Genomic DNA, 26,752 nt, shown 5'->3' on the forward strand with positions numbered 1-26,752 from the left:
ATAACGCTTCAATAAACATGTTGCAGAATAAAGTTTAATTCCTTGGTTTGGATTATGACTTTAGGATTAAATTCCAGAAATTGAAATAGTGAATTATAAGAGATGTGAGTTTTAATAGCTCTAAATACAAGTGGCTAGATCTCCTTCCCAAGGGATTAGATTTCATCTACTCCTATCAGTTGGGGATGAGAGGAGGGAGGGTCTTATAAAAAAAAAAAAAAAGAGAGGAAAGATAAGAGGAACTAGTTCATCACAACTGTAATTTGCATTTCAAATGTGTTTAACAAGGTCAGACTCTGCTTTCCCTCTTTGTTAAGTACTTAGACTTCCTGAATTTATCTGTTTATTTTATGTGGAACTTTTTGACTCCTGAGGGTTGCTGGCCACCTCATTGCTGTCTTTTCCCATACTCTTGTCTGGAAGGGACCCACGGGCAGGTTGGAAGGAGAGGATGCTCTGCTGAAAGCCTGGGAAGCCGTGTGACTCTCACCCAACCCTTTCCCACATGTCCTCCTTCTGGTCATCCTGGGTATCTTTTGGGATGGCAGCAAGGGAAGGTGGTGAGCTGGGTTTGGGACCTGTGCTGAATGCCCTCCTCTCTCTGCTGTCTGTCCAGCTCCATCGATGCCAGAATATGACACAGACACCCCCCTGAATGAAACGGACACGACCATCACGGTGATGCTGAAACCTGCTCAGTCACGAGGAGCCCCTGTCAGGTGAGGAGGGTGCTTCTCTTGGACTTTGCGGCTTTCCTTCTCTGCACCATGCAGTGCTCATGAGCAAGACTGGCCAGAAGTGAGCTTCTGGAAGACAAGGGTCAGCAGACCCAAACTCATTTCAGGGTGGCAGTGGCAACTGAGCCAAGAGCCTCTCCCCCAACAATGAGGAGTTAGGACTGGTTCAGAGGGAATATGCTAATGGGCATGTGAGGAGGGCTGGGAGAGAATTTTCTGGAATACACCTATAATTAGTTTGTTTAGTGAAGTTGGAGGCCTGGAAACAGGATCTCCTGGCAAGATCACCCTTCCATGTCTGACTGCCATTAACAGAGAGATGAACAGACTCACTGAATTCTACAAACAGCCCTACTCAGAGATAATGGGAGTGGGGCAGAACCTCTGGGATGGTCCAGTTTAAGGCCTTAGGGTGCTAGAGAGCCTTAGGAGGACTTGCAGAGTCACACTGCTGACTACCACAAGAGGCTATTGGAGTTCAGGAGCATGTTTACAGCCCAGGCAGTAAAAGCAGCTCAGTAGCTAAACTGACCCAGTACAAGTCCATGGGGTCATGGCTGCCAAGAAGGGGGCATCACTTCTAAACAATTACACTAAGCACCATAGCTGCAGCTTTCAGATTGGCTCAGTTCAGGGGCGCCTGGGGGGCTCAGTTGATTGAGCATCTGATATTTGATCTCAGCTAAAGTCTTGATCCCAAGGTCATGAGCCCAAGCCCCACTCTGGGCTCCAGGCAGAGCCCACTTAAAAATTTGGCTCAGCTCAGTTCAACAAGTGTGCATTGAGTATGTTATAGGCCAGGTATGAGTGGTTCACAAGGGATCAAAATGATTCATGTATTCATTCATTCCTTCAACAAACGTTTTATTGGGCACTCACTTAGGGCCAGGCACTGTTTAGCAGCTTGGGAGACAGTAGTAGTAAACTAGCTGTGAATAAGTCGTCTTCTAAGCAAAGAACATCAAACTTGAGTTGGGAAGCAAGAAACGTGGAAACATAATCACAATACGGTGCATGCTTATGGAGATATACATAGGCCGTTATGAGAGCTGAGGGAAGACGTTCCCAGCTGACCTTCTCAGGTGACACCCAGCTATATCTTAAATTTTATATAAGATTTTGCCAAAGTATTAAGAGGGGGTCCAGCATGACCAAGACATGAAGGGGAGAAGCAGCCTGATTTCATTGGGAGCTCCTGGTTAGGAGTAGTTCATCTAAGACACTGGATTTTGCTTTAGCATAAACATCAAGGCAGGAGTGGTGGGGTGACAATGGGAGCCATATTTGAGAAGCTCCAGCTTGTTTGCAGGGCCATGGGGAGCCACTGTGGAGCCATAGGCAATGTCACTTCTATGATACTGGAGACTAGGAGACCAGCCAGATGAAGGCTATGGATATGGTCTAGTTACCAGTTTTCCAACCTAGGTCCAGCTCTACCTAGAAACTGTAGGAGACAGGATCAACTGCCAACAATTTGGAAGTTGCCATGTATTCTAAAGATTTCAAACAGTGTTCTACTCTGAGTCAGGCCTTGCAGCAGGTTTGTGTAGTGTTTGTGGAGCATCTGACGAAAAGGTACTCCTTTGCCTTACATTCACAAAGGTTATTCCAGAACAGTCTTCCAGAGCAGATAGATGGTGGCATCTATCATATGACTGACTGCTTTCTTCCTGTTACTCTCATGCAACATTGTCCTTTGCTTATCTCTGATACACGGATTTCATTCTCTGTATATATTCTGTAAGTGATTATCCTCATTTTCACGTGGATGAAATCACGTTAGGATGCCGAGGCTCAGAAATGCCCCAGAGCAAGCAGAAGTTAAGTAGGAAAGCTGAACTTGAGTGCAGGTCTTTTGGGTGCCAAATCATGTGCTTCATTTAGGTCACAATGCCTCTCTCCCTTTCTCAGCTTTTAACCTCTCATACAGCAGCATTGGTCACTATTTTAAAATCTTAGATAGCCTCTCAGATGATAAAAGTCTAGCCCAGAAAAAAGGAACATCTTTCTCACCATTGCACAGGCCAGATCTGACCGAAGGCCTGTGACCTTTATATTGGAGACCCACATGTCCCGTTTCATTACCACAAGCCTGCAGATCAGCATGGGGACCTCATCAGCTGGCCTCCACTGTGAGGCTCCCGGCAGGTGCAGATTCAGTCTGGCTTGCTGCTGACTGCTGGCTGCTGTGTGGGGTGATAGAGGATGTGACTTTGGTGATAGCAAACCTGGATTCAGATCCTGCTATAACACTGCCATGTGACTTTGGGCAAGATACTTAATCTACCTGGCCCTCAGTTTTCCTATCTAGAAAGCACAGATGGTAACTGTTTCACAGAGGTGGAATAAAATATGGAAGAGCCCAAAGCGAGCCAGACCTTCAAGAGTTAGTTCCTTCCTTAGCTTTGGTTCTTCTCCGTGACACTTAGGAGGTTCTCTGCAAAACAGTTTTTGAAAATCTACCCTCACTATAGGGTTACAGTGTTGCTCACTGCGTGTTCAAATTTCCACAGCTTTTCGAGGCCCTAATTCCATAGTTGGGAAGGAAGGGTTTTTAACTTAGGAGCCCCTGACTTCATTCCAGCACAAAATTTCAGAAAAAAACTTCTTATAAGAAAAAAATTGTACTGAGAAATAAGTAATCTTGGTCTTGTCCAGTGGCAGGATAAAGTTAGTTTTCCTACAGCGTATTCAGGGTCCCATGCTCAAGATGAATCAGATTATATAATATCTGTGAACCTCTGAAAACTCATCAAGCCCAGCTGAACACAGATGGGAGTAATTATCATCATGTTTTATTGGGCAACTGTTATGTTCCAAGAATTTAACCTTGACTAACCTATTAGCATTATTATAGACCTGTTTAGAAATGAGAAAACTAAAGTTCATGGTCACAGACCCAGTAAGTGAGGTGCTGGGGCTTATATCCAGGCCTGTCCAAATCCAGAGACCAGCAGAGGGTTCCTGTGAGCAGCCCAAACCAATGTCCCTGGGGAAGCTTTTCCAGCTCCCCCAAAGAGAGGCCCCTTACACTTTCCCTCTGAGCCCGCATGCTCTTGATTTGCACATCTGTTTTATAAGCTCATTACATCCTAAGACCACAGTCAATCAGGAGGTGGAAGTGGAAATGCCCCCAGTAGCAGTGAGAACTGACAGTGAGCATGGAGCAAGAACACAGAGCGAGTCTACAAAACAGGCACAGGGACTCTGTAAATAGGGAGGTGTACCTGCTGTATCCCCTGCAGCCCCTCACAGCCATGGATGTTCATTAGTTGTCCTGGTTCAACTAAAAATGTACCATTAGGTTCTGTGTCTTCAAATTAAAAGAGGCTACTAGTTTCCATATAATGAGTAAGCCTTTGCTACATGGCTGCCCCCATATGTAAACTCTCTGTATCCTCACAACATTGCAGTAATAGTCTCCCCATTTTTCAGGTATGGAAACTGAGATAAATAGAAGCCAAGTAAGTTGACCCAGGCCATGAAACAAGCAAGTGGTGCAGGCATGATTTAAACTCAGTTCAGCTGACCCTAAGCCAGCACTTATTTCACACTACCTCCCAAGGAGAAAGTTGTGCGTGACATATTTTAGTGACATTTCCACTGGAAAAAAATTAAATGTCACCGCTCAAAGGGGCAATGCTTGGTGTCTAGAAATGTCTGGCTGCTTTTCTTCCTAAGGCTCTGGATCACTGAGAGTGGGTACACGCTCAGTTTCTGGAATTATTTTCAGACCGTCGCTTGGGCATTTGCCAAGAAGGGAGGGAGGCTAACCAGTGCCAGCCTACATGACTTCCAGGTCAATGGCAATGACAGCAGTGGCAATATCAAAGAAGATTTCAGTTACTTTAACCCTCTTTCACCTTGAACTCTAGGCACTAGGATGCCCATCGAGGAGGCAGTTGACCAGTAGGTCATTCAACATATATTTATTGAGCTCTTGCTATGTTCCTGGAACTGACCTAAGCAATGAGGATAGAGCAAGAAACAAGGTAGATGCAAACCTGTCCTCTTGAGGCTTACTGTCCAGTAAGTGTGCATGTGAATGGGGAGGGACATGGGGTATGGAGCAGCTAAACAGACACAGTGCTGAAACTAGCAAAAGGAGATAATATGAAGCCTGTGGGGACAGTGTATTGATGGAGAGAACTGGACTGGCCAGAGAGATGGGCAATCAGGCCAGTGAGGGGTCCCACAGGTTGGGGAAACAGGGGTGTTGAGACGATAGTGAAGACTCTCTAACCATAGCACACAATGAGCTCACTAGATGGATTGGATCATGGATGCCTGGAATCATATTGTCTGGTTGATAGCTCCTTTAATTCTGTTGTATCATGTGACCTTCTCTTACCCAGTAAGTCAGATGGGTGGGAAGTACCATAGTGGGGAGCTGAAGTCTAAGATGCTAAGTGATTGGCCCCAGAGCATGGGGCTGGCTCTCCATAGAAGCCCGTTTAAGGACCCCGCTTCCTGCTTCTGAGTTCATTGCTCCCTCAGGAGGTTCTGTGTTCCCTCTGCCCAAGAATGTCAAGTAACCTTTCACTGGGGGGCTGTTGTACAGTGAGCATCCATTAACTAGGGAATTCGGTACAGGCAAGATGACTTCACGGCCGGGGGGGGGGGGGGGGGCGGTGCTCCGGCCCAGGACTGTAGAGGCCTAGCCTGTAACCTGTGTGCCCAGCACGTCTCAGAGCAAGGCAGCCTGCTCTCCAGCGGCCTCACCCCTGAGTGTTGGCTGCAGGCCCCACCCCTGCAGCTTTCTCTGTCTTTCTGTGTTCCAGCCCCAGTGGTGCAGCCAGACCCCAGCCCCTGCTCTGCAGCTTGCTGTCCCTGGGAAGCCCCAGGGGCCTGACTCCACCTGGTAGGACTGAGCTTGCCAGGAGGCAAGGGGGAGAAGGGCTGATTGCTCCCGCACCCCCATCCCTCCATCCAAACCACCTCGGAAGCGTGGCCTATTTTTCTAATACTCCGCAATGGAGATTTATTGCTTTTGCATTGCTTTCCCCAGGCCTTCAAAGATTTATTGGTTTTTAAGTGTCAGAATCCCAGAATTGCTTAAAAGATCAATCAAATAGTGACTAGAATCTAATATTCAGCTCCAACTCAAACCCGCCAAACCTTCTTCCCCCACGCCCCCCACCTGTCACACTGATGTATCTGTGGTAACCTTCATAAGAAAGTAACTTGGCCATGAATTTATCACCCATAATGCAGTTGCTGAAGCAGAGCCCCAGATTCTGTAGCAAACCCTCCCCCGAGATCCGCCGCTGGCTTCTTTGGGGGGTCCTTCTGTCCCCCTGCTCTCCTTCCTTCTCCCGCCAGTCCCAGGGACCTGTCTGCCTCGCTCCAGAATCAGCTTTGGAATTAGCTCTTTCCTCTGCCCTGCGTCCCCCACACTCCCAACCTGCTACGGTGGCCTTGCTGGTTGGCCCGCCATCAGTGGCTCTTCCTCTAGTCCATCCCCCGCTGACCTGCTGGAGTGGTCCTTAACATTCTTAGGTGGATCGCTGGCTTTCTACCACGCGAGGTTCAAGCTTCTTAGTGTGGGACTCGGGGCCCAACAGAATCTGGCTGTGACCTCCGTTTCTGGTTTTATCCCCTCACTCTGCCCCCGTTTACTGATGTCTACTCAACAGGGCCTGGGGGATTTCCCTCATCGTTCTTTCTTTGTGTCATGTACCTGCCGGTCTGTCTTCTCTGGTTCTGTTTCTTGCCAATTCCTCGCTAGACTGTGAGCTCCGGCAAACCTGAGGCTTGACACTGATGGATCCCCTTTCCCTGGGACAGTGGCTGGTACTTAGTAGGTACTAAGAAATACAGATAAGTAAGTGACTCAGCACGTCTGCTTTGCACACCTGATAAATCTCAGGTACGGGGACTGGAGATGCACTTCACAGATCCTGCCTTCTGGTGCCTCCCAATTGGTAAGAGCACTGCCCAAAGCCTCCTGTAGCAATGGAAGTGTGTCATGTGTCTGTGCTGTCCAGTCATCACCGCCAACCACCTGTGGCTGTTGAGCACTGGAAATAGGACCAGTATGACTGTTTTTTTTTTTAAATTTTTAATTTTTTAAAAAATTAATCTGAAGATCTTTCAAGGCTAATGGCTACCATTTTGGATAATGTAGTTCTATCAGGAAGATAATCAGAGAAAGAAAGAAAAAAAAAGGCTCAGTCAGAGGTTTCTCTGAGAGGTCAGTACAGAGGCATCCATCAGAAGCCTGATGGGCTCATATGCAAAGAGGACTTCTCGGAGGCAGCATTGCCTGATCTGAGGCCTGCCAGCTGAGGGGAGTTTGCCTAGTGAAGGAGGGAGAAGCAGCATACATGGGAGCCGAAGCAGAGGAGGTACAAGCTGTGTTCCCATGGCGGCGGGAACCGCGGCGCACTCGGGCAGAGAGGAGGGGAAGGCAGAGGAACAGGTCATGTCGGGGCCAGGTAAGGAATCTTCACAGTGGGTCTGGACTTTGTCCTGATAAGTGTGAGGAACATGTGGCAGGCACTACCTGGCTCCTTGTTCTCCGCTAAGCAGTCGAGCCCTTGCCTGGCCATTCTCTGTATGGAGCAAATCATGCTGTCCCTGTCCAGTTTCAACCTGCCAAATCTGGGCCGTTCCCCACTCTGCAGCAGGATGCATTGGCTCCTCTCGGGGTTCCCACTCTGCCCTGACCACTCCCCCATCAGGGACTTGTAGTGTCCATCTCTATCAGTCTGTGACCTCCTGGGCTTCTCCTACCATAGCTCCCTCCCCAGTTGACTACACTGGTACAGCAAAGGCTTCTGGAATCAGAACCAGCTTTACCCAGTTGGTTCACTGGGTGACCCTGGACCAGTCACTTCGTTTCTCTGGCCTTAGAGCTGCTTGTTGGGAAAATGAGAATATGCATACACAGATTGTTTAGAAGGTCAAATAAGGTACAGTGTGTAAAAGTACAACTGGTAGTTATTCAACCTGCTCCTGGGGTTGGCCCAGCTGTTGAGACAGAACAGCTCCCTGCCCACATAGCCGTGAGAAAGGTGGTTCTCTGAGCCCTGCTGTAAGCTGATCCCTGTTCATCATTTTCTGCTCAGCCACCATGGAAGATACATGTGCAGCATGCTGGCAAGGGTGTGACACATTAGGGCATGCGCGATCATCTCCAAGAGTGTCACGAAATCTTCAAAACAATATCCCTTCAAAACAGATTCTCAGACTTTGGCACATTTCAGAAACTCTAAATCAAGCAGACAGGGCTAGGGCATCTCAGTTGCCTAGAGGCCAGCAAATCGAGGTCAAAGGGCAGTGCTTTGGGGACTTGGGGGAGAGGCTACTGTATGTTGTGAAATGGAAGGAGAGCAGATCCAAAGCATCCTCAGGAAGGGGCCTAGGGACCCACGTGAGCTCCCGTGAGACCTTATAAATATGGGGGGACTGACTAGGTACCTGAAATCCAAACCAAGCAGGAGAGGTGAGACCCAGCCCAGGAGATGAGTCAGGTTTATCCATTCACAGTTCGTCAATTAAGTCAGTAAATACCTAATTTGAATTTGAGCAAACAGCCACGTGCCAGACATTGTGCTAAGGCACTAGAGATCCAGAAATGAGCAAACAGGCCCGTGGGCAGACATCCTAATGGCAGAGAGAGCTCCATACAAATGGTGCCACAGACTCTAACTGACAACACAGGCTGTCACAGTTGCCGCTGATTGTTGATTGGGTTGTTGCCACTTCACCACCCCACCTCTGATTTCAGCTGCGGTGGAGCTGGCTGGTTCCAGGCAGAATTACGGGACCCCCTCCTCAATGCTAGCTGAAATCCCTTTTTTCCTCTTTGCTTCAGAGCTTTCTCCAAAGCCCCAAGGACCTCAGAGGGTGTGAGCAGAGATACAGCTCAGAAACACACAAGATGTCATGCCCGGCCTCCTGCCCTCTGGATGGGCCACGCTGAGGGCATGCCACGTGGTTCCTCACACACCTCCATTAGGATTGAGCCCTGGTTGTCCACAATGGGCACCAGTTCGACAATGTACATCTTCGTGTTTTTTTCTTCCTTTTCTGTTTCACCGCTTCACCTAAGAGGGGATCAGACTTAGCTGGAGAGTCAGGAGATGAGGTTAGAAAAACAAAAAGGAGGCCAGGAGGACAGCAGTGGGCAGAAAGTGCAAGGGCAGGTTGCACCTAATGAGGTTGGATGGGAAACGGCCAGAAGATGTTGCTATCCAGATAAGAAGGGATGGCCATCCAAGGCCGAGCTGTGGCGATGGAGAGGGGCCTTGAACAGGGAAAATGGGCAGCAGCTTTGTTGAAGACTTCTCTAAGGGGCAGGCAGGTGGTGAGATAAGGAAAAAAAAACGTCCTGGTGACTCCCAGGTTCTGGCTTATTAATGAGTTGGAGGATGGTGCCATTCTCTCAGCCAGGGAAAACTGAGGCCAGGAAGAGTCTGCAAGGATATATTATCCAGGAGAGACCAGCAGTGGTGAATGTGGCCTGGTTACCTAGTGGGAGTTTAGGAATCAGCTGGGAGGGAATAGGGCTGGGATTTGATATGTGGTCTAGGCGAGTGCTGGGAACCTCTGAGGACCTCCTCCAGAGTCAGCTAGGATTTATGACCCACATTTGTGGGATGTTTCAGGCCTAGTATACGGTGGGGCAGCTCCAGCTTGGAGAGCCCAGGAGTATGACAGGCTGAGTACATGGAGACCGAGGGATATGGCTAGTGGCCTATAACATCCACTGCAAATTCTCTTTACTCCCTGATGAGAAACCCCGAGCCCTTTGCATTTGACAGGTGCAAGTAGTTAAGACTATGACTTTGAAATGTGACTAGCTACAGTACAAATTGGAGATCCAGTCAAATTCTAAAGAAAGAAGACACTTCATTGGAAAGAAAAGGAAAAATTGCCAGATTTCTTCCAGTATTCATTTAATAACTGTGGAGCCCAGATGAGGAGCACACGCTATAATCACAAAAGGCTTTTGCTGGTCCCTTGGAGCTGCGATGAGCAAAATTGTCATCATTACCATCTGATTCTGATATGAACACATGATGGTATCCAATTAGGAAGGAGAACTGAAAATTTTCAGGGATTTATTAGCATAGGACAGCCTGAATGGTTCCTGAATCCCTGTCCACATTGGGAGAGATGGGACGCGGCAATTATACTTGGATACCCTTTCTCGAAACATCATTTATTTTACCTAGTTCCTCAGCTCCCTGGGCCTCCTTTGCTGGGTCCTGAAGATGAAGAGTGCTATGTGTTCCACTTTGGTAGAGGAATGGGCAAGAGGCTCTCCCACATAGACCGCAAGAAGATTTAGCTCTGAAAGTAATACCATTTGTTGCCAAGTCTATCCGCATGCCAGGATTTCATCACACCAGACTAGGGAAGATGAGGAGCCAGATACAAAAAGAAACAACCAGAAATAAGACATAGTGGGATAAATACTACTGCAGAGTTCTTCCCAATGGGGCTGTCCCATACTCTAAATATGGTGACTAAGGGCACATGTAACTGATTAAAGGGACATGTCAACACCAGTGAAACTACCCAAAGAAACAGGGTCCATATGGTGAGTATGGCACAAAGCCACAATCGGAAAGACCACACAAGAAAACCAAAGGGAGGAAGGGTGGGCCCCCAGTAACACAGGTGGCTTCCCATTCATTTCAGCTCACCCTAATTGTGTTGCAGGCTTCCCTTTATTGGCCCCTAAACAACCCACCTTACCAAGAATTGGTTCTGGTGTTGATGGATTCTGGATTTCATTCCTGAGGCTCAAACCAAGCAGGAGAAACAGGTGTTTCAGAAAGAATATTTTAAATGGAGCAGGAGGAGCAGTTGCTGGAACATGAAGAATGAAAGAGTGTTCTATTTTGGACCGTCTGCCATCTGGAGAGATGGGAACAGACTGTCAGTGGCATGAGGGAAAAGAGAGTGTGGTTGTCATGTTCACCTCCTACCACAGGGACTATTTAAATTCCAGAAGGCTGGAGGGCTAGAGAGGCAGGAGAGCAGGGGGTTTTAGATTTGAGAACCATTAACATTCAAGTGGTATTTGAAGCTTGGGAGGAGCAGATGACCTTATCCAGGAAGGGAGTATCTATGAGAAGAGATGAAGAACAAGACGGGTCTGTGAAGCTCCATCAAGGAGCCACGCAGGAGATGGAGAAGGGCTGGCCAAAGATGTAGAAGAAAAACCAGGGCAGAATTAAAGCATGAAAGCCGAAGGAAGAATGGTTTTTTAAATAAGAGATGGTTGGAATTTTGTGGTTCAGTTTTCTCTGAGAGCTCCCAGTGGCTCTGAGAGTAGAAAGGAAGAAAGACACGTACCTTAATCCAGGGCAGTGGGAAAAGGAAGATGATGATGTCAGCAGAACTGCTTAAAAATGGGCCATATGGTCCAGACTTGATTTTAAGAAGTCCATGGAGGTCAAAGTGCAGATAACAGAGATTTTGAGGGCCAGGTGACCCCCAGGATGTTGAGGAATCTGCACAGAAAATACAAGGCCAAGAGAAGCTGGACAGACAGGAAGTGGCTTTCAGAGAGTAGAAGATGAGGTTTTAGTAACGGAGCCCTGTTCCGTTGGGATAACATGGCTCCAGGTGTCATTGTGTTGGCAGTAGTAGTGGATGGATGGTAATGGATTCAAGGTGAGGATCACTGAAGCCAAGTATTTCAAGGAGCAAAGAGGCCAAACTAAGGATGGGCAGGCTGTCTGAGTAGACGTAATTCTTATAATGCGAATCCTCCTGTCCCTGGGGAAGTGGTGAAACCCTTTGCAAGAGCAGCAGTGATTCTGCAAGGTGCCTTCTCCTGGGTTTCACTTCTGCTCCAGCTTTTTTTTTTCTACTGACTTCCATTTCTCACCATGTTCTGGGCCCCGTGACAGTTTGCATCACTGCTTTGTCTCAGATCTTGCACAGCTGATAACGGATGGTTCCCAGTCTCTCTGTCTGCAGCCACCCAAAGGTCAGACTTTCAAGTCAGCCTCCATCAAGTGCATTTCTATAGCCTGATCTATTGATGTTCTTCTGAGCTAGTGCATGGATCTGTGCCATGTTAGAATCCAAGGAGGTTTGCTCTCATCCAAAAAGCATTCTGCACAATGCTTGTTCCAGCTGCCTGCAGCTGCTCAAAGAGTTGCCCCCTCTCAGTGGCAGTGAGAGAGGTGATTTTGAGCGTCCTGACTTTTTGGGAGGACAAGAACAACTTAAAGGTGGAAGAAATTCCACCACAAGGTGGAAGAAATTTGTATTTACACCTTTCACAATGCAATCCACCCTTTTCTTGACTGGCTACAACTACTTGCAGTTTGCTGTTTCACTGGTGCATTTCTCCTTGGGTGCAGGCTCACTGAGCAATTTCTCAAGATCATACATGTATAAAATAAGTATTCATATCCAGGGCAGGGGTAGCAGCTCCAGTAATGCAAGAAGGAGGGCAAGGGCAAGACTTTAGACCTACACTATCCAATACAGAAGCCGCGGCTAACAGAGGGCTATTTAAATTTAAATTAGTCAGAATGAAATTAAATTCGAACTTCAGTCCATTAATTATACTGTCCACATTTCAAGTACAGTGGCCACACGTGGCAAGTGGCTACCATATTAAACAGTATTCCAATCATCACAGAGAATTTTATTTTACTGCCTTGCTCTAGACCCTCAGAGGGCTGCTAGAGAAAGGTCAAGGCCCATGTATGGTTTCAAAGGGACTATTAATGTAAGCATTTCAAAGGGACTATTAATGGGGGCTTAGACACAGGCATAAAATCTAAGTATCAAAAACCAGAGTGGAACTTATGACTGGGCTGACTTGCTACTGAGACCCTGACCTACTGAACTAGGCTTCCCAAACCCCACTGCATCAACCTTGCTGGAGGTAGCATCTGGGAAATGATTTAACCTTCAGGGTTATCAATCCCAGTGGCTATTAGAATCACCTAGGGAGCTAGTAAATATGTAGATTTTTCACATCCCCAGGGACAACCTGAGAATGAATCTGTATTTGTACCAGCTCCCAGATGGTGATCATGTGGGTCTTGAACCACAACTTAAATACCAACTGGGGGCAGCTTACAGGTAGACTCCTATACGGAGAAAGGAACCTGTACAGGGAACCAAGTATTCTCTTCTGTGGTGTCGATGCTTGCTTGTTCTCACGATGTGGGGAAGCAATTGTTTTGCATTTTACTATGGAGTTGTCCCTGTTGGCTTTACGGGTTTTGAAACTTGCATCTCTTTTGGTGTACGTTTCAGTGTGAAGAGAATCAATTTTAGCTCATAAGAGCCGAACTAGGACCTCCGCCAGCTTACCGTTCTAAGTAAGGTCCATATGGGGGCCAAAAACACACCCGTGTTTTCCTACGATGAGGACAATGATTGGCATGTGAAATAATTCATGTTGTGTTGTTACATGCTGATAGCACATCTGAATATATCACTCCGACACAGCCATGGGGCCTTAGGTAGAAGATGGATGTTTGGTGAGACGGAGTGTCAGGATCTGAACAAATCTGTATTCTTTTGTGGAAGGCTAGAGCAGCCTGGGAGAAACAAATCCATTTCCAACTTTCACTCTATAAAAAGTTCCATATTTTCTTAGATCAGACAAAATATATTGAGTGCCAAAATGCTGCAGCAATATGGGCGCGTCACTCAGCTGGGTTGGAATCTGTATGCATTGTCCCCCCGGGCCAGTTTTGATTATGTTCTTTTTCCTTTTACTGCACTCAGCAAATCTGAATTTGCTATTGTGGGGAGAGCAGGAAGAGGAGGAAAAAAAAATGAAGGTTTTTAACCTTCAGAAAGTTCAGAGGTTCAGTCTGAATAAGCACAAAAACTTTTCAGTGTGCCTCTGAATTCCTTGAATTTGCAGAACTGCTCAGAATCCCAAGAGAACTACCTTGCACACAGGATCCGGGCCCTGCTTTGTAGCTAAAAGGCAGAGCAGAAATTATGAGCAAGGAGCAGAATTAGAGAAGTGGGAAGAGGAATCAATGTACAAAAAGGAGCTTGGTCCCACTCCAGGCTAAGTTTTAGCCTATTGTTCACTTTCTTCAATTCCAAGCCATCTGCTTCCCACGGCTCTCTGATAATGTCTCCCCTGCCAGGACACCCTGTTCCTGCTAATTGAAATTGGTTTCCAAGAATAGTTGTCCGAAGCAGTTTCTAGTGGCGGGAATGTTTTGAAAGTCACAATAGGAGTTGAAGCTTGGGGATGCAGATGTCTACACATGAGCCAGATGTTCAAAGGCATCACATGGTCTACAACCGCCTTCACATTTCCGAAGCCAGGAGTTCTCTCATTGGCCTCTGCAACTCAGAAATGACTCCTCTGAAACTGGCATCCTCTCTGCATTAGGGACTTGTAATACTGCAAGTGTGAAGGGAAACAATCCCTTCTATTCAGGTTTAGAGCAATGTGTTTCCCAGGCTTAATTATACCACAGGTATATAAATTACAGAAACATGTTAATGCTCCCATGATTAAAATTATAGAGTGCCTAATTGAAAAAGCATAAACTGAATTGAAGAATTCCTAATTATAGTTTGCTTTGAGGTGTTAATTTCCTCCATAACGAATGCATAATTTCTTGGAACCTAAAAAGGTGGCCTCTTGCATCAGCACGTAGGATGCAGGCAGATGGGATCGGGTTGTCATCTTTCAATGCGGGAAGTTGACAAGGGAGGTTTGGTTCAGTGGGAGAACCTTGGAAGGGAGCTTGGGAAGGAGGCGGAACTGGTAAAGATGCCAAAGCAAGGTTCTTCAGGAACCTTGGCATCAGGACTTGGTCATCAGGACAAAGGACAGATGAGGAACCCTTCGAGAACTTTTTCCACCTGCCTTTTTTCTTCTCTCTTCAAAGTCTCCACCTTTATCCCAGTTGGTTTTGGTAATGTTTGTGCCTGCATCCTGGACCAGCAGTACCATCTGGGAGTCTGTTAGAGATGCAGATGTTTGGGCTCTGTCCCCTGACCTACTGAATTGGGAACTTTGGGGGTAGAGCCTAACAATCCGGGTTTTGGCAGGGCCTCCAAGAGATTCCGATGCATGCTAAACTTTGAGAAGCACAGTTCTAAAGAGTGAGTGTCACAGCCTGTGAAAGTCACATCTAGCCAAGCTTGGTTAAGCTCCTCCTACTTGAGATGAGAACCCATGATTATTGACTTCTCAAGATCATTTCATCTTATACTCAGAACCTCACACTGAAGCTGGAAGAATTTATTCCGTTCCCTGGGTGAGAAAACAAAGATCCAGAGAAGCTGGTTTGTCCAGCTCATGGCATCTTTGAGAGCTGTGGGTCTTGTGTGTAGGTTTGGAAGGAGACTCAGGTGCACTCTGTCATCCATTTTTTTCATTGTTGTCACCTTGCTTCACCAATACTCTGCTAATAAATGGGTTTTCTGAGCCCTCTGAAGCTAGAAGCTGAAGGATTACTGACAGGGAATCCCAGGTGAATCGTGACTTGGCTAATGCTGAGTCGGACTGTAGGACGAGGGAGGGGCTCCTAAGTACCTAGAGTGTTTGCTATTAATGGCATAGATTGTTACTATGCCTCCTTCCTGAATAGTGATGTGAATGCTAAGCATAAAAGACCAGAGCTCAAAAAGAAACTCTTAGAGTTTTGGAAGAATTTCCCCTTCCATAGTGACCCAAGCAGCTGTAAGCCCCCCCCCCCCCCCCCCGTGAAAGACATTTTAGGGGCAGAGGAAGCTGATCTCAGATATACCATATCTTTATCTCCTCTTTTCAGGCATCTTGGTTTTCTCAGGTTTATGTTTCCTAGTCTAAACACATCAGGGCACTTGTGCATTCTCTCTCTCTCTCTCTCTCTCAATCTGTGTGTGTGTGTGTGTGTGTGAGAGAGAGAGAGAGAGAGAGAGGTATAGCTTTTAGTCAGTCAATAACCATCTGAAACAATAAACTTATGTTCTTGGCCTATAACATTCCACCAAATTTTTACATAATGCTTAGATATTCCCATATGTTTGAAAATTTGGGTCATTGCCAGTTATTTGTTATAAATAGCCCAGAAATAAACACATTTTTTTTTTTGGTATTGTATCTTTAAATAGGAAGAATTCCCAGTAGTGGAATCACTGAGATGAATAAAATCGAACTAAAATATATTGAGTGCTTACTCTTATATGCCAGGCACTGACAACCAATTTATATATATTAACCTTTCTCATTCTTTAATTAAAAAGGATCTCAAAGTAACAAGTGCACATAGTTAGGAAATCAGAGCGTCAGAGACCATTTCCTCCTCCACATCTTCAAGCACCACCCCCATGCCCCAAAGGCAACTGCATTGTAATTCTTTATTTCTTCTGGGAATTGGCATTTTCACTACACAATGTGCTGTTCTAAAATCATTGATTATAGACATTATTTACTTCCTCTTATTATAGATGAGAGTTTGACTGTTTTAAATCACCCAGTACTTCCCTTCCAACTTCCCAATATAGTTATACCACAATTTTTAGTTAAATAAATACACAATGGCTAATTTTATAATTCTATAAAAGCAGGGCACTTCAGTGCCAAGTGGTTTATACTATTTTTGTTATAGTATTGTATAATTAACTCAAAGCTTACTATGTACTAGATACTATTTTGAGTTCTTTACATATATTAACTCAGTTAATTCTCATCCAAACCCTTTAAGGTAAGAATAGCATGACCCCTATTTTAAGATGTGCAACCTGAAGCACCGAGGCATTAAGTAACTTGGCCAAGTTCACACAGCTAGTATGTTGCTGATCTTAGATTTCAGTGTAACAATCTGTCTTTACAGTCTGAACTCTGAACCACTGTGCTATACTACCTGTTATTACTCTTCCTTTCTTATAGTTTTTTACATTCATCCTAGAATGTACAATTATTCTATTTTATTCAAGCAATATCTTTATTATGCAAGTCATACTTTTTTTTCTCTCACAGAGCTGTCATTTCAGGTTTATTCTTAAATATTCTTTTTTCATTTTTTAAAAAATCTTTTCATTCTAATTTCTAGAAAACTAACCTCTGTGTAGCAGTTGTTTAAAATTTTAGCAATTACAGGGCACCTGGGGGCTCAGTTGCTTAAGCATATGTTCAGTTCAGATTATGATCCCAGAGTCCTGATATGGATCCCCAGGTCGGGCTCCCTGCTCATTGGGGAGCCTGCTTTGCCGTCTCCCTCTGCCCCTCTCTCTGTTAGTTCTTTCTCTCATCTCTTTCAAATAAATAAATAAAAATCTTTAAAATTTCAACAATTACATTTTTTTCTTTTAAGAGTTATTTATGGTTCTCTGAATTGATTTTCCTCATATCATCACTTCTTATTTATAGAAGCAATCACTTCTCAAACATTTCTGAGGATATTATTTTGATTAGGGGAGAGAGAAAGAGGCCTTGCTGGCTATGTATTGTCTCCATTTCCTCTGGAGTCATTTTTTGGCATTTGAATTGACTACTTTCCTTTATATTGGTGCGTTTATCACCTAACCAACAAGACTTGTCAATATATGAAAGTAAGGTATTGTAATCATAAAGAGAAATTAGGAAAACAATTCTATTTGCGCTCGCATCAAAAATCATAAAACACCTAGGAATAAACTCAGCCAAGGAGGTGAAAGGTCTGTATACTGAAAATGATGATGTCGATGTAAGAAACTGAAGAAGATACAAAGAAATTTAAAGATATTCCATGCTCGTGGATTGGAAGAATGAATGTGGTTAAAATGTCCATACTACCCAAAACAATCAACAGATTCAGTGCAATCCCTATCAAAATTCCAATAACATTTTTCACAGAAACAAAAGAAAAAAATCCTAAAATTTGTATGGAACCGTAACAGACCCTGAATAGCCAAAGCAATATTGACAAATAAAAGCAAATCTGGAAGCATAATGCTCCCTGATTCTATTTTTTTAAAGATTTTATTTATTTATTCATGAGAGAGAGGGGGGGGGGCAGAGACACAGGCAGAGGGAGAAACAGGCTCCATGCAGGGAGCCAAACATTGGACTCAATCCTGGGCTCCAGGGTCACACCCTGGGATGAAGGCAACACTAATCCACTGAGCCACCTGGGCTGCCCAGTGCTCCCTGATTCTAAAGCATATTACAAAACTATAGTGATCAAAACGGTAAGGTATTGGCATAAGGACAGACACATAGGTCAATGGAACAGAACAGAACAGAGATCCCAGAAATAAACCCATAATTATATGGTCAATTTATGACAAAGGAAGCAAGAATATACAATGGTGGAAAAGGACAGTCTCTTGAATAAATGATGTTGTGAAAACTGGATGGTCATATGCAAACAAATGGTACTACATTGCTATCTTACACTACAAAAATTAACTCAAAATGGACTAAAGACTTGAATTTTAGACCTGAAGCTATAAAATTCCCAGAAGAAAACATAGATGACAGACTTCTTAAAATTGGTCTTGATGATGATTTTTTGGACCTGACTAAAAGCAAAGGCAATAAAAGCAAAAATAAACAAGTGGAATTACATCAAACTAAAAAGCTTCTGCATAGCAAAGTAAACCATCAATAAAATGAAAAAGCATGCTATTGGGGAGAAAATATTTGCAAATAATATATCCAATAAGGGTTAAATACAAAATATATAAATAACTCCTACAAATCAGTAGAAAAGATTAAATTGTGAGCAGAAGACCTGAGTAGAAATTGTTCCAAAGAAGACATACAAGTGGCCCACAGGCACAGGAAGAGATGCTCAACATCACTGATCATCAGGGAAATACAAATCAAAACCACAATGAGATACTACCTCACACCTGTTAAAATGGCTATTTTCAAAAAAGACAAGAAAAAACAAGTATTGGTGAAGAAATAGAGAAATAGAGACTCTTGTGCATTATTGGTGGGAATTTAAATTGATTCAGTCACTTTAGAAAACAGTATGAATATTCTTCCAAAAACTAAAAATAGAACTACCATTGATTTAGCAATTCCACTACTGAGTATTTATCCAAAGAAAACAAAAACACTAATTTAGAATTATACAGGCACCCTGTGTTCATTGTAGCATTATTTACAATAGCCAAGATATGGAAGCAGCCTGAGTTCCCATCAGTAGGTGAAGGGATAAAGAAGTGGTATATGTATGTAAGGGAATAATACTTGGTCATAAAAAAGAATGAAATCTTTGCATATGCATTAAAGATGGACCTTTAGGGAATTATGGTAAGTGAAATAAGTCAGAGAAAGACAAATATTGTATGCTTTCACTTATCTAAAAAACAAAACAATTCAGAGATACAGAGAGCAGAACAATGGTTACTTGAGGGGAGGGGGACAAAGTGAATAAGGAGGGTAAAGAGGTGCAGACTTCCAATTATAAAAAAAGTCATAAAGATGTTATGTACAGCTAGATGATTATAGACAATAATATTGTAGTGCATACTTGAAAATTACCAAGAGAGTAAATCTTAAAAATTCCCATCACAAGGGAAAAAAAAATATAGCTTTGTATAGTGATAGATGGTAACTAGACTTATTGTGGTGATCACTTCACATTATGTACAAATACTGAATCATGTTCTATACCTGAAACGAATATATTATATGTTGATGATACCACAATAAAAAAATAATTCCAACAGCCATGTGTCATCTGTGATAAGACATGCTGTGCACATGGTGTCCTGATGTGTACTCCTCTTAGATGGTGCACAGCTAGGTATCTGTGTCAGGAGACTTTTCTTGTGAATGCATTACTCCAGTGACCGTAGAATTAATTATTCAAATTGGAACACACTGAGAATGAAGGGTGTGAAATAAATAGTGCAAATCCATAAACATAAACCTGGACTCTCATGGGCCAACTGAGAAAAATGATCACCCTGTCTATAATCTGCTTGAGATATTGCACTTTCTTGCAGTAACAATACAAAATTAAATGACACATTATTAGTTATATCAATCTATGTTTGCCTTTTGCTTTCTCATTCATAGATTCCAGTAACCATCAGTTTTATTTTTCTATTCTTAATGCCTCTTCCATGTTTTTCTGAAGTGAAAAGGTCCACAATTTAATTATCTTTGGAAATTCAGACATCCCAGAGTATTATAGGATTTGAGGTAAAATCCTGGTAAAAATAAAGAGTAATTGTTTATAATATTTAGGATAATTTATATCTTACAGTGGAACATTTAATTTACACATATTGGGGCCAGTTAATTTTCAGGGTGTTTTTCTGGTTTCTTTCCTTTTTTTTTTTTTTGGTAAGAAAAGTTGGAATGTTTTATTTTGAAAAACTTTTTTTTTTATTGGAGTTCAGTTTGCCAACATATAGCATAACACCCAGTGCTCATCCCATCAAGTGCCCCCCTCAGTACCCGTCACCCAGTCACCCCCACCCCCCACCCACCTCCCTTTCTACCACCCCTTGTTCGTTTCCCAGAGTTAGGAGTCTCTCATGTTCTGTCTCCCTCTCTGATATTTGAAAAACTTCGGCTGTTAATTATGAAACCTGTCAATTTTTTTTCTTTTCTCAACTTTTAGTGAGAAATAATTGACATATGTCACTATATAAGTTTAAGGTGTACAGCATGGTGGTTTGGTTTACATCTATTGTGAAATGATCACCACTATAGGTTCAGCAAATACCTATATTCTCAAAGATATAATAAAAAGATTTTCCTTGTGATGAAAATTCTTAGGTTCTACCCTCTTTACAACTTCCCTATATGTCGTCACATACAGTGTTAGCTGTAGTCATCATGTTGTCCATTACATCCTGGTAGGTTTGTACCTTTTGACCACCTTTCTCCAATACACCCTCCTCCCTACCCCCCTCACCTCTGGTAACCACATCTTATCTCTTTTTCTATGAGTTTGGTATCTGTTTTTATTAAATTCCACATATAAGTGAGATCATATAGTATTTGTCTTTCTCTGACTTATTGCATTGAACATAATGCCTCCAAGGTACATCCATATTCACAAATGGTAGGATTTCCTCTTTTGATGGCTGGTAACATTCCACTGTATGTATAGACCACAATTTCTTTATCCATTTACCCATTGATGGCCACTTAGGTTGTTTCCATGTCTTGGCTGCTGTAAGCAGTGCCATGAACATGGAGGGGGGTGTACAGATATCTTTTTGAGTTTGTGTTTCTGTTTCCTTTGAAAACCTGTCAAAATTAATAAAGGACTAACTCCATTTGAAAAGGCAAAAGGGAGAAGTTGTGCTATTTTCTGTTCTGATTAAATGAGTAAACAAGAAACATCCACGGGATGCCTGGGTGGCTCAGTAGTTGAGCATCTGCCTTCGGCTCAGGTCATGATCCTGGGGTCCTGGGATCAAGTCCCACATCAGGCTTCTATCAGGGAGCCTACTTCTCCCTCTGCTTGTGTCTCTGCCTCTCTCTCTGTTTCTCATGAATAAATAAAATCTTAAAAAAAAAAGAACTTCACAACAATATTAAGTGAAAAAATACAAAAAACTACATATAGTGCAATTTTAATTATGTATTGAAGGTATATATAAACAATAATTAAAAGACTAGAACACTGGGCAGCCCTGGTGCCCTAGTGGTTCAGTGCCGCCTTCGGCCCAGGGCGTGATCCTGGAAGCCAGGGATCGAGTTCCACGTCAAGTTCCCTGCATGGAGCCTCCTTCTCCCTCTGCCTGTGTTTCTGCCTCTCTCTCTCTCTCTTTCTCTGTGTGTGTGTGTCTCGTGAATAAATAAATAAAATCTTAAAAAAAAAAACCTAGAATACCTAAAAAAGATAAGATAAAAGCATAAAACTTCTCTCCTGCCTTAAGGTGAGAATAGAGAGTAGACAAGTAGAGGCCCATGTTCAAGAGTTTAATGGATTCATATACAGACCCCTGTATATGATCAAAACCCCTGTTTTCTTTTTTTTTTAAGATTTTATGTATTCATTCATGAGAGACACAGAGAGAGGCAGAGACATAGGCAGAGGGAGAACCAGGTTCCTCATGGGAGCCTGTTGTGGGACTTAATCCCAGGACCCCAGGATCATGCCCTGAGCCAACGGCAGGTGTTCAAGCACTGAGCCACCCAGGTGCCCCAACCCTCCTGTTTTCAGCTCCACATTTCACTCTTCCACACTTCCCATACCTTTTTGTTACAAGATCAGAGTTTTGTTTGAAATCCATTGGCAAATGAACTCCCCTTGTTCATATTTCTTTATAATTTGGTTTTCTTTATCTTCCCGTACCAGACACCTGTTCTCTGGCCACTTTTAGCCTTCCAGAATTTTGTTGAAACTCCTCAACCACTAATGGCCCTCTCCCGTTCTTTCTTTCCTTGTGGATCTACATGCTTTTTCATCTTTTCCTATCATTCAGTGGAATTTCAGTAGAAAGGAGAGATAAATGGAGTACACTAAATCTTCTCCTTTTACCTAGAAGTTCATTTACATTTTTATCTCATCTGGTTCTCACAATAATCATTTACTGTCCTTGGATTTTTAAATATCATTTAAATATTTGAAGGAAGTTCACATAGCTAGTAACTTTAAAAACCAAAATTCTAATTTAATGCAGAGCTTAGAATCTATGCTCTTTAGACTCCCAAGGTCATAAAAGTTTTTTTGAGTCTTGAAATCCATTGTCAAATTATTTCCCCAATTTGATGAATCAACTTGCAGTGGAATGATATAATTCTGTCCGTTTCACCACAACTTCACTGAGATGTCGTGTGATAATTTACATTTAGTTTGATAATTTAATTAATTTTAAATGGGAGCAAGTTTTGAGTTGTATTTCTTGGCCTAATGACGAGACAGCACTTTTTCCCTTGTGTTTTCCTTTTTGTAAGTTGTCTTTTTAACATCTTCTTGCCTGTGGCAATGGTTCTCAACCAGAGTTAATTTGTTCCCCAGAGACAATGACTAGAGACATTTTTGGTTGTTACAACTTGGGGATGGGGGTTACTGCTGGCATCTGGTTAGTGAATAGAGGCCAGGGATCCTGCTAAATATCCTGCAGTGTACAAGACAGCCCTCCACAACAAAGATCATTTAGCTAAAATGTCAATAGCATTTAGCCAACATTGAGAAATACTGACTTAGGAGGATCTTGATAGCCTTCTTTTTTTTTGAAAATGTATGATTAGATAAAAGACTCTCCACCTTTTTGGTGTCAAGACCCCTTTACATTATTAAAAAAACAAATAAAGGTCCCAAGTAGCTTTTGTTCATGTAAGTCTTATCTATAAATATTTACTATATTAGTGGGATGCCTGGGTGGCTCAGCAGTTGAGCATCTGTCTTTGGCTCAGAGCATGATCCCGGAGTTCCGGAATGAAGTCCCACATTGGGCTCCCTGCATGGAGCTTGCTTCTCCCTCTGCCTGTGTCTCTGCCTCCCTCTCTCTCTCTCTCTCTCTCTCTCTCTCTCTCTCTCTGTCTCTCATGAATAAATAAATAAAAATTTTAAAAAATTTACTGTATTAGAAATGAAAGCCACATTCTAAGAACATTATAAATCATTTAAAAGTAGTAATAAAATCATTACATGTTAACGTAAATATCAGATTTATATTTTCCAGAGCAATAAAATTAGGGGGAAGAGGCACATTGTTTCACATTTGTACAAATATTTTTAATGTCTGGCTTAATAGAAGATAATTAGATTCTCCCATCTGTTTCTGCACTTCGTCTGTTGTCATGAATTGGTTTGGTTGAAATATATTAAGGAAATCCAGCCTCATACAGATATGTAATGGGAAAAGGGGGAGTGGTTCAATGACCTTTTAAAGTAATTATGGATATTCTTTGATATTATACCAAAACTCAGAAAGTGGGAGTTTCCTCAAATTTAATTGCAAGAAGCCATATCAGTAAACTTTTCATATTCTGTTACCTTTAAATATATCAGTTTATGTTGCTCTTTGGATAGTTTATCCTTCATATTTTCCCCGTGATTTTGTCACATTATGCATTGGTCCTTTGAAAAACTTAACAGAATTATAAAAGTCTTCCAAAAGTTGACACATCTCATTACACAGCATCAAAATAATCAACATTTGCTAATATCACCACTGATCTCATCAGTAAGTCTTCAAGTATTGGAAATCTGTCAGGTTCACAGTGATAGATAACAAGTTTTCCAAATTCTAATTTTCACTTGAAAGCTCAATTATGAACACATACTGTCAGTTTTCCTTAAGTAACAGATAAGTTTCATTTATTTTGGAGAAAATGTTTGCCAAATACCCAAATGTGAATAACCACGATTTGTCAGTCACTCATTTAAGAAAAAAAAAAAAGATGGTTCATTAAAATGCAGCTACTTTACCATGCAACTTGATCACAGAAATGCTTTTCCTTAAGAAACCATAGAACTTGGGGTGCATGGGTGGCTCAGTTGGTGAAGCGTCTGCCTTTGGCTCAGGTCATGATCCTGGGGGCCTGGGTTCGAGCCCCACATCAGACTCCTGTTTAGTGGAAAGCCTGCTTCTCCCTCTACCCCTCACCCTCCACTCGTGCTCACTCTCTCTCTCACTCTCTATCTCAAATAAGATCTTAAAAAAGAAAAAGAAACCATAGAACTTCAATAAGCAGGAAAAATGATTTATAAAAATTTTCCATTGTGTCACATGAACATTAAAAAGACATTCACTCAAAAAAAAAAAAAAAAAAAGAGGGGCACCCACGTGACACAGTCAGTTAAGCATCCAACTCTTGATTTCGGCTTAGGTTATGATCTCAGGGTCATGAAGTCAAGCCCTGCATCAAGCTGCATGCTGGGCATGGAGTCTGCTTAAGACTCTCTTTCTCTCTCTCTCTCTCTCTCTCTCTCTCTCTCTCTCTCCCCTCCCCTCCCCTCCCCTCCCTTTCTCTCCCCTTCTCTTCCTCTCCGCGCTCTTTCTCTCTTTCTTCCTCCCTCTCCCTCTCCCCCCACCCCCTCATACTCACACTCTAAAATAAATAAATAAATATATATATATTTTTTAAAGACATGCACTCGTATGTTGGAATTAACACTTTTTACTGCTTCATCAAGGACATTCTTAGATAGAACTGGTATTTTGAGTTTTTATAAAGTGAGTTTTTATGTGGTGGTGAAGAATACAGTGACAACAGTTGGAAACCATTGTGTTGATTCATGCTAAGGTACCAGCAATTTTACTTACTGTTGTGTTTGCACTGAACACAAATATCAACACAGTGAAAAAAAAAGGCAAATGGAGTCAGTGTACTGTTAAAATCATTTTGATATTGTGGAATCACAGAAAGAGTCTTCGGGACCCCCAGAGCTTCATAAATCATACTTTGAGAACTGCTAGATTAAGTGAATGTACTATATCCAAGAATCTCCTTGACTCCTATCACAAAATCAGTGCGAGATTTCTGTAGGAGGGTGTCTGAAATTTGATGTATATAAGGATACATCGGTGAGCTTGTTGAAAGTTCATATTTTTTTAAAAAATTATTATTTTTATTTTTTTAATTGGAGTTCAATTTGCCAACATATAGCATAACACCCTGTGCTCATCCCATCAAGTGCCCCCCCTCATATTTCCAAGCCCTACATTCAGAGATGTGTAGTGGGCTCTTAAATTCACAGGCAATTCTCTTGGATGGAAAGCCAGCACCTACAGCTTCCTACACATAGGTGATTTTCAGGTCACTGCACTCCTATATATAATTTCATCAGTGGGTTACATTTCCCCATAGGAAAAATGTTTTAATTGGTGTAATAATTCTTCTATAACATTTATTTGCCCTATCTGGCACTAATATGCCAGTTATTATGATTAATTTAATGGTTAATTAATAATCATTCCATTTACCTTTTTAGAGTTTAGAAGGGCTTTTTGAGGATAATTGATTTCAGATAGCCTTATAAAAAGAAGTGCACAGAGGATTTTCACATGGCACTTTCCTTAAGCAAATGTCTTTGTTGCAAGTAGAGACATCCAAGGCACCCTATTGATCAGTCTTAAAAACAGCTAGTGTAGTATCTCTTTCTATAAAAGCATCACTATGGGTTTTAATCATGAAGTTTGAAGCCTGAATCTCTGTGGAAGCTAGCCTTGTTCAACTTGATTTTTTTTTTCTTTGCTCCTCTTACAGTATAAGGTGACTTTAGAAAAGAACAATGACATTTCAGCTGAAAACTTGGTGTGGGGGTGGGGGGTAAAGGAGTTGCTTCCCAGGACATCTGAAGAAGAAGACAATGCTGGGAAGCCTGGGGTGAGGGAAATAGCCTGGCTCTCCACTGGGGGACATAAAATGCTTCCAAATGTATATTAGAAAAGCAAAGCAAACAGGAAGACTTTCAGTTCCCTAAAGTGTTGTATTCCACTTTCTTGCTTTTCAGAATTTAATGTATAGATGAATTACCTGCAGTCTTTAAAAAAAAAAAAAAACAGTTTCTGATTCAGTAGATATAGGATGGGGTCCAAGATTCTGCATTTCCAGCACATTCCTAGATGATAAGGATGCTGCTGGTTCACAGACCACTGAGTTGCACGGCCCCGCAGCATTCTGCTTCTTGTTGATTGACACTGTCTAAACATTCTTTATGACTTAAGCCTACACAAAATGTTTTTAAATTTGGGTTTTTTAAAAAAGATTTATTTACCTATTTTAGAGAGAGAGGCTGAGCAGTAGGGAGGTACAAAGGGAGAGAAACTCAAGCTGACTTCCCTCTGAGCATGGAGCCCAACATGGGGCTGAGACTCATGATCCTAAGATCATAACCTGAGCCAAAATCAAGAGATGCTTAACTGAGCGACCCAGGTGCCCCTTACAGTTATTGTTTAAGTGAGCTATTAATGTTAACTGATAGAGCTATTGGTCAGTGGTCATTGTATCCTGAGTAAACTTTCCTTCATCCATGACTAGATCTTTGATTGACTGAAATAATACTTTTCAACATGAACTTGGTTGGGAAATATAACTCTGAGGTTCACTAGGGGTGGGGTATACTTACTAAATATTCAAAAGTCAGCATTATCAGCAAGCTATTAGTGTGTTAGGCATGGATTATGTAATGTCACCTAAGCACAAAAATCCATCC

At 42.6% G+C, this 26,752-nt stretch overlaps 1 protein-coding gene across 9 annotated transcripts in view; it reads left to right on the plus strand.

Annotated features, from left to right (window-relative positions):
- Nucleotides 1-26,752, plus strand: part of PTPRT (protein tyrosine phosphatase receptor type T) — a 1,030,023-nt gene that overhangs the window by 744,120 nt on the left and 259,151 nt on the right. For all 9 annotated transcript variants that reach the window (XM_041733397.1, XM_041733399.1, XM_041733398.1 and 6 more), the window contains one exon: nucleotides 617-719. In XM_041733397.1, coding sequence (XP_041589331.1) covers nucleotides 617-719 — 103 coding nt within the window. The remainder of the gene's footprint in view (nucleotides 1-616; nucleotides 720-26,752) is intronic.

This window comes from Vulpes lagopus, chromosome 18 (genome assembly GCF_018345385.1).
Source record: "Vulpes lagopus strain Blue_001 chromosome 18, ASM1834538v1, whole genome shotgun sequence".
Taxonomy (NCBI): domain Eukaryota; kingdom Metazoa; phylum Chordata; class Mammalia; order Carnivora; family Canidae; genus Vulpes; species Vulpes lagopus.